This window comes from Onychomys torridus, chromosome 2 (assembly GCF_903995425.1).
Source record: "Onychomys torridus chromosome 2, mOncTor1.1, whole genome shotgun sequence".
NCBI lineage: Eukaryota > Metazoa > Chordata > Mammalia > Rodentia > Cricetidae > Onychomys > Onychomys torridus.
The window spans coordinates 70,098,566-70,111,516 of record NC_050444.1 but is presented as its reverse complement, the minus strand read 5'-3'; the positions used below and the strand labels follow the sequence as shown (position 1 = coordinate 70,111,516).

General features: G+C 42.1%; 1 protein-coding gene across 3 annotated transcripts; it reads left to right on the top strand.

The window, feature by feature from the left end:
* The first annotated feature begins 228 nt into the window (after positions 1–228).
* LOC118578521 (bile acid-CoA:amino acid N-acyltransferase-like) lies at positions 229–12,697 on the top strand. 3 transcript variants are annotated; one of them, XM_036179526.1, is made up of 5 exons: positions 229–497; positions 2,327–2,516; positions 5,206–5,721; positions 7,603–7,805; positions 10,895–12,697. In XM_036179526.1, the coding sequence occupies exons 3-5, from the start codon at positions 5,256–5,258 to the stop codon at positions 11,486–11,488; spliced, it is 1,263 nt and encodes a 420-aa protein (XP_036035419.1). In that variant the 5' UTR covers positions 229–497; positions 2,327–2,516; positions 5,206–5,255; the 3' UTR covers positions 11,489–12,697. The 3 variants fall into 3 exon arrangements, with proteins under 3 accessions (XP_036035419.1, XP_036035417.1, XP_036035418.1); XM_036179524.1 differs by lacking the exon at positions 229–497 and having other exon boundaries at positions 2,084–2,516; XM_036179525.1 differs by lacking the exon at positions 229–497 and having other exon boundaries at positions 2,084–2,516; positions 4,264–5,721.
* The last annotated feature ends 254 nt before the right edge of the window (positions 12,698–12,951 follow it).

Genomic DNA, 12,951 nt, shown 5'->3' with positions numbered 1-12,951 from the left:
AAATGAGCTTTGGGAGAAAGCCCGCATAAGGCCCAAAGCAAACTCCCTTCCAGTATTAGTCAGGGTTCTCTAGAGTAATCAAACTTATGGAACGAATCCATATAAATAAAGGGGATTGATTGGAATGACTTACAGGCAGCTGTCCAGCTAATCAAACAATGGATGGCTGTGAATGGAAAGTCCAAGAATCCAGTAGTTGCTCAGTCCACATGACTGAATGTCTCAGCTGCTCTTCCATATATGCTGGGGTCCTGAAGAAGTAGGCTCTAATGCCAGTGGGGGAATGGATGTTCTGTCTGGGTGAGGGTGAGCAGTCAAAGAGCAAAAGCTTCTTTCTTCTTTGTCCTCATAGAGGCTTCCAGCAGAAGGTCTGGCCCAGATTAAAGGTGTGTCTTCCCACCCCATGATCCTGATCAAAACTGTATGCCTTCCTACCTCAAAGGTCCAGACTAGAAGTGGATTTACCCATTTCAAACCAAGCAAAAAGTCCCTCACAGGTGTGCCCTCCATTCCTGGATTGTAGTTTATTCCAGATGTAGTCAAGTTAACAACCAAGAATAGTTATCACACCTCCCTTCAACCACCTTATTTTTTTTCTCATTTTTGTTTTTATGTGTATGGGTGTTAGCCTGCATGCATGTCTGTGTAGCATTTGTGTGCCTGGTGCTGTGGACACCAGAAAAGGACAGATCCTCTGGAATTGAAGTTAGAGACAGTTGTGAGTCACCATATGAGTGCTAGGAATCTTTCCCTGGAAGAAAACCAGTGTTCCTGACCATGGAACCATCTCTTTAGCCTCATAATGCAATTTTAAATATAATTGTGTTGAAATTTCTCATCTCGGTCACTGTTTTCCATTCATCTGACTTATCATTTGCTCTCTTATTCCCCTATCCTGCTGTGGCAAATTTTATTTCCAAAGGATTGCAGAAGGCAGTACAAATATAAGCAAAAATGTTGTGGAATATTACTTGAACTATGTAAAGATGTGTTTCATGTGTTTATGTTATGGAATATTACTTAAACTGTGTAAAGATGTGTTACATTTGTTTATGCTGCATTTGTTTAGTGCTGTAAAGATGTGTTGCTGTTTCACCTTGCCTGCCTAAGGCACCTGGTTGTTCTAACAAAAAGCTGAATGGCCAATAGCTAGGTAGAGGAGGGATACACAGGGCTAGCAGGCAGAGAGAATAGGAGGAAGAATTTTTGCTCAAGAAAAGGTGGGGGGCCTGGAGAGATGGCTCAGAGGTTAAGAGCACTGAATGCTCTTCCAGAGGTCCTGAGTTCAATTCCCAGCACCCACATGGTGGCTCACAAACATCTGCAATGAGATCTGGCACCCTCTTCTGTGTACATAATAAATAAATCTTTTTAAAAAAAGAAAGAAGAAAAGAGGAGGGAGAAAGAATGGCAGATGCCCAGTGCCAGCCAGCCAAGTAGCCGCCAGACAGACAGACAAGGAGGAAGCAGGAAAGTAGGACATATAGAATGTAAAGAAATAAAAGTATAGAAAGGTAAAAAGCCCTGAGGCAAAATGTAGATGAAGAGAAACATGTTAAATTAGGTTATAAGAGCTAGTGGGGAAAGCCTAAGCTAAGGCCGAGCATTCATAGCTAATAATAAGTCTCCATGTTATGATTTTGGGGCTGATGGTCTGAGAAAGCCTGCTATGCAAAACTGCATACATATATCCCATACCCCCATTGCTTTCCCCTATTGATATTTACCTCACTGTCAAAGTCTGCTCTCCCCACTTGAATGCTAATGGAGGCTATGCCTTCTCTGACAAATATGAAATGTCAGAGCTTAGAGCTTACAGCTGCTTCTATCTCTTGCCCTTCCAGCTATGATGTGAGAAACCCAAACAGGCTCATGCAGAAAGACCACAGTGAGGCTCACATATCCCAGAGGTGGTGTCTCCAGCTCAGTATTGACTCCAGGACACATGCAAGAGTGAATCCTAGATGGTTTTACTCCCTTCCCATGAGACTTCTGTTTGAAATAACACGCTGTGCTACGGAGACAGTTCGTTCTGTTGTTGTTTTGCTCTTTTGTCTTTCTGAGACAGACTCTCCCTATGGAGCCCAGGCTGGCTTTGGCTTCACTCCCTGCCTCAGTCTCCCTAGTGCTGGGTGCACAGGAGCTCACAGCCACATCCCAGCAGAAGGTGTCAGAGGAGAGTCACAGTGAAAGACACAAGCTCATTGGGGCCTTTCCACAGTAGCCCTCCCCCACCCCCTCCGCTTTTATTTTTAGGTATTTTTAGCTCAGGCGTTTATCCAAAGTCCAAATTCCAAGGTCTTCTTAGGCACCTCTCTCTGTTTAGCTAACATGGAGGAGTGAAATAGGAAGATATGTTCCCCAGCTCTGATTGGATAAGCTGCATTTTTAAACTCCTACGGTATCCGGTCAAGTTGCCAGAGCCTTGGATTGAGAGTCAGCGAGAAGTCCTGTGCATCTGTGCTGATCCTCTTCCCCTGAACACCGCCATTTCAGGACATTGCTCTACCACCACTGTAAGTGATTGCTGGCTGTATCCTTCTCTATGTCACTTGATATAAAAAACAGTGATATAAGAAACATATTTATCACATTTCCACCTACTGGCCATACTTCTTATATAACCTTCATAAAACAGTTACTTTTATTTTCAACAGCCTATAGACCCCCCCCCCTCCCTTCCCAGACAGGGTTTCTCTGTGTAGCTTTGCGCCTTTCCTGGAACTCGTGAGCCCAGGCTGGCCTCCAACTCACAGAGATCCACCTGACTCTGCCTCCCAAGTGCTGGGATTAAAGACGTGCACCACCACTGCCCGGCCAGCCTATAGACTTTTAACTGTTTAAGCTCACATATGTATCTATCTATAGGTGATGAAATTTGGAAAAGGGCCTTTATATTTACCCAGATAATAAATGTGTTCTTGTTCTTTGTCATTTCTCAGATGCATTAAGTTGTCTCCCTGGAATAACATCCCTTACATAGTGCAGTTCTTGAAATATAATTTACTGTAGATGTATTTTCTCCTTTTCCCCTGGAAATTTCTTTCTTTTGTCTCTTGTTTTTTTGATGTGTAATTTGATATTTGTTAGGTAAGGTGTTTCAGGCATTTTGCTTTGTTTATTTCTTTTCTCTTTCCTTTTGAGCACTGAGGGTTTATTGTCTCCTGCTTGTTAGTTTACCTTTGTTCTTTTCCTCTGTAACATTGCCACTTTTCTCTGGCTATATTAACACTTGCCATGTGTGTTATCAGTTTGACGATAATGACAGCTGGGATTTAGCTGTTCTTGTCCCTGTATTTGTTACATTTCTTGTGACTGTAGCATGGTGCTTTTCAATGAATTTAGGAAAATTCGGCCCTAGTTTTTCACAGGCATCCTTCCTGTGCCTATCTCTAACACACCTTTCTAAGGTGCCAATTATTAGATAATTTATACTATAGATTAAACCATATATATTAAAGTATTTTCCCATGTCTCCAGTGCTCTAATCTTTTATCTTGATTTTTCTCTCTGTAGTTTAGTTTGAGCTGTTCTTATGTCTGTTGGTTCCTTTCTACTGGATGTCTGATAATCCCAACATCTGGACTACATCTCTTCCTATTGTAGTGATTCTCTCCGCTTGTAATCATGAGTCTTTATAACTTATGTATAATAATAAAAAATGGATCCTGGATGTCTTGTATGAAAATAATATCTGGGAAAAAAGGAGGGCCAGTGATACTGCTCAGTGAGTAAAATCACTTGCTGACTTATGGTGGAAGAAGACAGTCAACACCTATCAGTTCTCTGTCTCTCTCTCTCTCTGTCTCTGTCTCTCTGTCTCTGACTCTGTCTCTGTGTCTCTGTCTCTGACTCTGTCTATCTCTCTCTCTCTCTCTCACACACACACACACACACACACACACACACACACTGTAATATTATGTTGGGACTTGGGGCTAGTCACTGGTCTGAGCCAGGTGCGAGTTGGGTCTGGGACCAGTGGCAGGCTTACTGAGTTAGGGGCACCACTGAGTTCAATTTTGGATGGTGGGGTGAAGCCCTTTCTCATCAAAAGAGCCTGGATTCTCAGCGTTCATGAACTCCATGGGAGGATCTTTGGCTTTAACAGCCGTTTGCTAGCCTTTTAAACTGAGAATTCTTGATTTCAAGCTCTAGAAGAAGGGTCACTAGGGAATTTGCGTGGCCCTCTGATAATACTCCTGGCTTCCTTAGCATAGAAACTTTTCTTCACTCCCCATGCCTTCATCCTGTGGAGGGCAGCTGCTGTATATTAAGTGGAGGCTTGAAAGCCGCCCGTGGATTCATCTCAGTAAGTGTCCCGGCAGCCAACCTTGGATGCACTGTAAGGCTCTGGTCATATCCTATAGGCATGGATGAGTGGAAACATGCTCTGGAGTGAGAGTTTCTCAGAGTTCGGCCTCAGCGTCCATCACAAGTATGCACCCCTTTTCTCTTACTTCTCCTATCTCTCTGTGGGGTTCCTTCCTGTGGTTTTATCATAAGTGAATAGCAGAGTAGGTGAGACACTTTCTTCCCTCTCAGGAATAGCAATTTTGTCACATGCTGGAGTTTGATTCATTTAGATGGGTGGCATTTTCAGCAAAATGAGTTAAAATGAAAACAACATGACAACCAGATAAATCGAACAATCTAATGATAGTTTTGGTTTGTTAGGAAGAGTGGTCACTCTTGTGTTAGCACTTAAGGGCACGATGATGCACATTTCAGCAAGACGTCTGCATATGTGAAGGTCTTACATCTGTGTAAGTCCTAAACTCAAAGTGATAGCTACATTTCTTTTCTCTAAGACCAAACACACATGTCCCCATGGAAGAGATTAGTTAGTGATGTTCTCTATTCTTTGTGGGAAGCTGTTCAGTCAATCAGCATGTTTCAAACTCACGTCTCCATCCTGGGTTTCCAGACTTCTGTATGGGGACAGATTGAGATATCCTCCTTGATGTCCCAATATCACGCGAAGTTGGAGTGCTGCTTAAACTTGGAGCATTTACCCACGTGCTCTCTGGCTTCTAGAAACCTATTGAAATCTCTCGGGTGTCTTAAGCTACAAAGTCATCACAGTATATTTGCAGCAAATCAATGGAGAGTTAAAACTGAATCCTAAGAGGTCTGACTCCTCATCCCTTCCATCACCCACTAACCTTGCCACTGTATGTCATTTCTGTTTCTTTCTGTTTTGAGGTCTCAGTGAAGATATTCCTGAAGAGTTGTTCAAGGTTCCTACTGCCCAGATGGCCAAGCTGACAGCCACTCCTCTCAGTGCCCTTGTTGATGAGCCTGTGCACATCCGAGTCACAGGCCTGATGCCCTTCCAGGTGGTGTGCCTTCAGGCATCACTGAGAGATGAGAAGGGCAATCTGTTTGGTTCTCAGGCCTACTACAAGGCCAGTGGAGTGGGGGAGGTGGATCTGGAGCATGATCCCTCACTTGGAGGAGACTATCTGGGTGTCCACCCCATGGGTCTTCTCTGGTCCTTGAAACCCGAAAAGCTGTTGAGTCGACTGGTAAAAAGAGATGTGATGAACAGCCCCTACCAGGTCCACATAGAACTCCACAGCCCCCACTTTCCAATAAAAGGTGTAGTTGTCAGCCCGCCCATGGATAGCCTGACTTTGGAAAGATGGTATGTAGCACCTGGTGTCACAAGGATCCTGGTAAAGGAAGGCCGTCTCCGGGGAGCCCTCTTTCTGCCTGCAGGTCAGTAGAATCGCTCTGGTTATTGGTGACTACTGTTTCCCGTCCAGGATGCCTTGTGCCTCGAGAAGGTTAGCTTGGAGGAGGGTATTATATAGGTCTCACCATCCTAACCAAGCATCTGCGTTGATTTTGGCTCAGAATAAGAAATAGGTGCTATACCCCCCTAACTCAGTTCCAGCCCCACCATTCTGAAGCTTATCTCAGATGACTCCGCATCGCAGAGGCCCTGCATTGGGAGGTTTCTGAAGAGTTAAAATGGAGTTCCTTAGAGCCTGGCTGACTGAAGACTCTTGTGCAGCTGTTTTCTGGAGCTGTATCACATTGATAGTTTAAGTATAGTATTGCAGCTTTGCTATAACAAGCTTGTTTACATAACTTACATTTTTTATACCCAGGAATAAAAATATAGACCATCCTATTGTGATTAGGGCCAAGGAGATAGCACTAAGTTTTGTTTCTTTAGTATCACACCTCTGTTTAAGATGTATATGTGTTGGTCCAGGCCTTCTGCATTGGGCTGGTTTGCTGGCACCAGGCTTGTCATTTGCTGTCTCCTGGGACATTAGATAAGTAGAATCTTCTGCATCAAATGATCTTCTGGGGCCCAAAGGAGGGATGAGATATATTTGGTCACAAAGAAGTTGATTTAGGTGTCAAAACATTTCAGGTCCTTCATTGTTCCCTTCCTTCCCACTCATCAGGAGATACAAATTGATCTTCATTAGTGTACTTACATGGTAGTTTCTAAACCAAGATATAGTGTACCATCTCATTTCTCAAACTAAAGGAACACGGTCATTTAAAAAACTTGCCAGTGCCCCTTCATGTGCTTGTCTTTAGACAAACATAACTAATCTTCCTTTTCTATAATCAAGTTTCATGACAGGGACATTTATGATAGCCACTGTGGGTGGGCTCCGGTTTGTTTTAGAAATGAGTTGTCTACACAGTGAGTGTGGACTGATGCTCTGACATCCCTCTTCTTTCACTCCAGGCTGCAAGGAATAGAAGTTGTTATTATTAAAAGAAAGAGTGCCTCGTGGACCTCTGCTGAGATGGGAGGTTTTATCAGCTGTTTCGTTAGTGGTTAGCGGCGTGTAACAGAGAAGGGTGGTCGACCTGTTTGTGTTTGTTCTCTAGTGCCTGGGATGAGCCCTGAGACTTGGGCATGTTAGGCAAGTGCTCCAGGACTGAGCTCCGGAGCTGCAGCTCTTACCAAATAAAAGACATTTTAGATAGTGGAGCCATTAACGACATCTTTGAGCTATGTACTTCATTTATAAGGAGAGAACCTTTGTCTAACTAGTCTCTGTGAGGGCTCATCCTCAAGGACACGAAGCTCTCCAACTAGGTCCCTTTCTTAAAGGCTCGACCTCTCCTGTTGGCCTTTGGAGATAGCCTTTGTCAACTTGTAGCATTTCTCACAGGAAATCACATATAAACAGACAGCATATCTTGTATCTAATTTTATGATATTCATCCATTTCCTAAAGTCATTTATATACCTTTTATTGGTTAAGAAGTCATGGCACTTTGTGTGTGTGTGTGTGTGTGTGTGTGTGTGTGTGTGTGTGTGTGTGTGTGTGTATGTGTGTGTGGTTTTCTTTACTTGAAGATGATGAAAATGAACCCTCCTCTAGGCTTCAGGAATCAAATATGTCAATGCATGTAGTTTGTAATAAAATCCCTAGAAGTGATGTTTCATTATATATTGAGAAGGCTTTATTTACTTCTGCCCCCAGATACAAGGCCGAACATGTGAATGTTCTATCGGAGAATTTACACATTAATCCTGAGATTCAGTTCTTCCTGTCAGCTTCATATTCTTGTTGTCTTTCCCCCTATTTTCACATGTGACCTGCTTATGTTGCTCTTTTCCAGGAGAAGGCCCTTTCCCAGGGGTCATTGACTTGTTTGGGAGCACTGGTGGACTGATTGAATTCCGGGCCAGTCTTCTGGCCAGTCATGGCTTTGCAGCCTTTGCTCTGGCTTACTGGGGCTATGATGACTTGCCCTCTCACCTGGAAAAGATAGATCTAGAGTATTTTGAAGAAGCCGCAGAGTTTCTCCTGAGACATCCTAAGGTAATTTTAAGCTCATTAGTATGATTCTATCCCAGTGTTACATTAACTGCAATGCTATGTGACTTGCCTTAACTTTGAAGTGTGATTCTGCAAAGGCTGTATTTTGTGCTGCAAAGAATAGTTGTCTTTTACTCTTTCTGGTTTGGATGTTCCATTTGTAACTAGTGACTAGGACTCCCTTCCCACCCTCGTGTGTGTGTGTGTGTGTGTGTGTGTGTGTGTGTGTGTGTATGAGTGTGTATATGCTTGTGGAGGACAGAGGTCAACCTTAGGCATTGTTCTTCAGGAGCCATCCACCTTGGTTTTGAAATAGGGTCTCTCAGAGAGACCCATAGATTTCCCTCTCAGGATAAGCTGTCTGACCAGTGAACGTAGGGTCCTCTTGTGTCCATCTCCACAGGACAGAGATTACAAGCAAGCCAGCATGTCTGAGGGTTTTACATCAGTTCTAAAACACAGCTTAAGTCCTCATGTTTTCATGGCAAACACTTAGCTGACTGAGTGATCTCCACAGCCCCGGAAGTTATATGTATGTACATCTATAAACAAACAACTTGTGAGCATGTTCTCTAGAACCAAAGTCATCTATCTTCAGAGTTCGAAACAAAACAAAAATAAAAAGCCAACAAACTGCCTTATGTTGACATGTAGTCCACCCGCATCCACTTTTCTGGAAAATGCCGAGTTCCTGCTCAGCAGTTGTTGGTCTGATCTTCCAGTGCACAGGATAGCTGTGTTTTGTGCACTGAGCCAACATATCAGCATCTCAAGATAGAAAGAACTGTCAAGAACACAGACTTCAGTCTCTTGATTCAGTGTTATCTTACTGGAGAAGAAAATCAATCCACAAGGAGAATATATTGGCCTTACAACAGAGACTAAATAGATATGTAACAAAAGACAATAGGCTCAGACTCATCAAAACGCATCCTCTGAGAGTGGACACACTGCTTTGTGTTACCATAATCAAGGTCATATTAGCCTTAAAATTGTGGTGAAAGGTCTTTTATGAGTAGCTAGCACACATGAATCACTTAATTTATTGCCTCCATTTTTAATGTGTGAAAATTCAATTTACAGCCCATTTCTTTTGAGATTCTTTGATCCTGCTGATCCTATCTGTATACATTGTTATAGAATGTGTGATACTCTCATCATCTAGGTGTCTCTCCAGGGCCCTCTCTCCTGTCTTTTCATCTGGCAGGTAGTTGCCTTATAAAATGATATTACTTCTTTGCTGGGCATGTGTCAGTCCCGCCAATCAAGACTAAGACCACTACCACAGTTCAAAGCCAAATTTGAAGCAAGCTTTAATTAAGTACTGGTCAGGTAGATGGACTCTAGCCAGGTCCATACACAGGTTCCTGGGAAATGGCCCAGAATCAAGTATGGTAAGGGCTTAAGGAAAATGCATAATTCATTGCATTTCCCATCAGACCCAATTAGGGACAAGCACACATCCTGAAGTACCTCCAGCCTGTGAACCTCCCGCCCACATGTGATCAAGCACATCAGGTGCAGATGGGTCAAACCAACTTGTTTAAGGGAATGAAAAAAATGTGGCTTGTTATCTCCCATAAACAATAGCCTCTAATATTCCAGGAACTATCTGTCCTTAGCAAGGGGCTTGCAGATCAGAGGCAATTTTGTTTCATGAATCTCTTAGTCATAGTAATTAAAACTTAAAATGTAGCCAGGTGGCAGTGGCCCATGCCTTTAATCCCAGCACTTGGGAGGCAGAGGCAGGTGGATCTCTGTGAGTTTGAGGCCAGCCTCGAGTGAGGTCTACAGAGCGAGTTCCAGGATAGGCTCCAAAAGCTACAGAGAGAAACCCTATCTCAAAAAAAAAAAAAAAAAAAAAAAAATTGGCTCTCACATTCCCCCCTTGAGTTGTATCCTGAGTTAATCCTTGACTCTGTGATGGGTACTTGTTTATATTGGGATCTAATAAGCATCAGCTTAATGGTACCCAGACAGGAATTATCATTTAGTTAAGCATCAATGATGTAAAAACTAACAGCAATTAGCAGACGCAGAAGGGCCAAAGGCCCTGTGATGACTGAGTTCCTATTTAGAAGGATCATGGAAATGAGAATAGGGACCAGTTACTTATTTCAACTCAGGCCCCCTATAAAAGAGTTTCCTTTTGATCTAATATTCTAGCCTGTTGGGGGACAAGGGGCAGCGTATTCTCTCCTCTACTTACTTCCCGTTGAAACTAGGACATTATTGTCAGGGCCCAGGAAGACTGGGATGCTGGTCAGAGGCAAGGAGGGAATTCAGGCTATGGGGCATTCATCAGAAGCATTCGGGGTGATAACCCAGCTGAAGAGACAGAAAGCAATCACATCAGCTGGACTGGTTCACGCCAGCCTTCAGCAAATCCAGGACTTGGAGTCATTTGGAGCAGGTTCTAGTCAGCAGCTGATGCCTTGATGTGTCTGTCAGCCAAGTAGAAATCTGCTGAGGCAGACATAGACTAGGGACAGAAATTGAAATTTAAGAACTTAAAGTAAAATATTACACGTGTTCGATGATTGACAATAAAAAATGTGTTGAGATACTCTTTTTTGAAATCTCCTCATGACATCAAAGCTTTCTACTCAAGTTCCATGCATTGTCCTAACTTCCCTTCATTGTCACCTCTTTCTGTAGGAAATTCACTCCTCTGCAACGTACTTTACTCTTGCCTATCCCCTGACTAACGCTGTTTACAATAACACATTCACTTTGCTCATTTTCCTGACTACATTGGTTTTGTTGTTCTTGTTTGTTTTTTCCTATGGTGACTACTGCATGCTAGGGAAGGACTTCACTACCACATATATTTTTAGTCCTGGCGTGACAGTTCTTGAAGGCATTTGAAACTCAGAACCAGGCATAATGCTGAATCCAATATATCTATAGTAAAGCTCAATTAAGTAAACAAATTGAGTTCCAGAACTCTAGCTACTTGACATATAAGCATCTGGGTGGGTTTAATTTTCTTTTTTAAAATTTGCCTTGTACTATTACTTGTTGAAGTTCTGGATTGCTTGAAAGTGTGCATTTCCTAATGAAAAAATAACATCTATTTTTATTGTTTTTAGGTCTTGGGCCCAGGTGTTGGCATCGTTTCTGTATGCAAAGGAGCAGAAGTTGGACTCTCTATGGCTATTAACCTAAAACAAATAAAAGCCACTGTACTTATCAATGGGCCTAATTTTGTTATGAGCGAGCCACATGTATATCATGGTCAAGTCAACCAGCCCATACCATGCAATATAGAATTCTTAACCACCAATGCCTTGGGCCTTACAGAATTTTATCGAACCTATGAGGAAACTGCAGACAAGGACAGCAAATATTGTTTTCCCATTGAGAAAGCTCAGGGACATTTCCTTTTTGTGGTGGGAGAAGATGATAAGAATCTCAACAGCAAAGTTCATGCTCATCAAGCCACAGCACAGCTGATAAAAAGTGGGAAGAAGAATTGGACTCTGCTGTCTTACCCTGGGGCAGGTCACCTGATTGAGCCTCCCTACTCCCCATTGTGCTGTGCCTCAAGGATCCCCTATGTTATCCCAACCATCAGCTGGGGCGGAGACGTTACCTCACATGCAGCTGCACAGGAACATTCTTGGAAGGAGATACAGAAATTTCTCAGGAATCATCTCCTTCAAGATCTGAGCAGCCAGCTCTGAGTGGATTTGATGATGTTACTGGGAAGTAGAATTGTTCATCTCCTGACCAGCACTACGTCTCACTTTCCCTAGAGGAATGCCTCTGATCTCTTATTGGATGACAAAGGAAGGGATCACAAGAAAATGCAAGTGGCCTGAAAGTGATAATACCTTCACTTTGGAAGGGGAAAATATTTTCCATGTAATGAAATATCATGAAATGAGAGGCCTATATCTGTATAAATAAAATCTTAGACCTACCTTTCCTAAAATTTCCATCATCATAGTAATTTTCTGTAATAATTTTTAAGGAAATTATTAGTGATAAACCACAGAATACTCTGCGTTATAAAGAAACATGAGAAGAATTATATATTGGCATTTACTAATTTCTTAAAACTCACATTAAATATGCTTAGATCATCTTTATTGTCACCAGAAGTCTAGAGATAGGTGTTTTAAGGCATCGTGAATGCTTATGTGTATACAGGAGCATTGAATCGGTTTACAAACAATTTAGCCTATGTTAACAAATCACTTTTGCCTCTAAACATTTATAGCATTTCAGCATTCTCTGTAATAAGAAGGGAACAATCTGAGACCTACAGAGGTGCAGCTAAGAGAAGAAGCATGATGAGGAGGACTGAGGCCCTCTAGGTTAAGGGTTAGCAGTTTTGCTTTGTTTTGTTTCTGAAAAGTACTACTCTACGAATAATTTCAACATTGTCATCTGTAAGTCTTCTGTCAGTATGCCACATTCTGTTATGATAATAGGGGACGTATGTAATGAAAATGATGTCTGAATTCCAATTAAACTTTTAATCCTGTATACTGAAATTTACACTTAATAATTTTGTGTTGACAACAGTAATTTTATTTAAAACTTTCAAGCATTTGCAAGTGTAAATCATTGTTAATCCATGGGCAAGCTACAGGCTCACAAGGCATAATTTCTAGAGCATTCCAAGTAACTGGACAAATCATGGCACAAGTATCTCTGAGCTACTAAATTGCAATGGGTGGAAGTGGAGGGGAACTGGTGGTTAATAGGGTGAAGCTATCTGTGTACAAATATACTTCAGACCATTTTTGAAGCATGTTTTGAAGCATGATGGGAAACCAGTAAAGAATTACCATAGTAGCAACATGAGGACATTTCTCCTGTGTCTGCCTGAACTCTTTTACTGCTTTGTGAGGCTTTCTCCTCTCTCTCTCTCTCTCTCTCTCTCTCTCTCTATATATATATATATATATATAAACAAACAAGCAAAATCTTACCTGTTTGGAGTAGAACAAATTGTCCCCTCCTCTCTCATGTTTCACACATGTGGTCAATAAGAATACCACAACTTGATTATAATAATCATGTCATTGCAATAACAGATACTTCCAGCATCATGTTATGTAATACTTTCCATGGCTCCCAGTTTGGGGCTATAGGAAGGAAGTCTCTGCTCATAATGCATAATGTTGGCATTTGTGCT

What these genes read in the sequence shown, in the direction of transcription:
- LOC118578521 (XM_036179526.1), top strand. Translation starts at nt 5,256, where the DNA reads ATGGCCAAGCTGACAGCCACTCCTCTCAGTGCCCTTGTTGATGAGCCT. An exon ending in AGCCCTCTTTCTGCCTGCAG is followed by an intron (nt 5,722 to 7,602) that starts GTCAGTAGAATC and finishes GCTCTTTTCCAG; the next exon opens with GAGAAGGCCCTTTCCCAGGG. An exon ending in TTCTCCTGAGACATCCTAAG is followed by an intron (nt 7,806 to 10,894) that starts GTAATTTTAAGC and finishes TATTGTTTTTAG; the next exon opens with GTCTTGGGCCCAGGTGTTGG.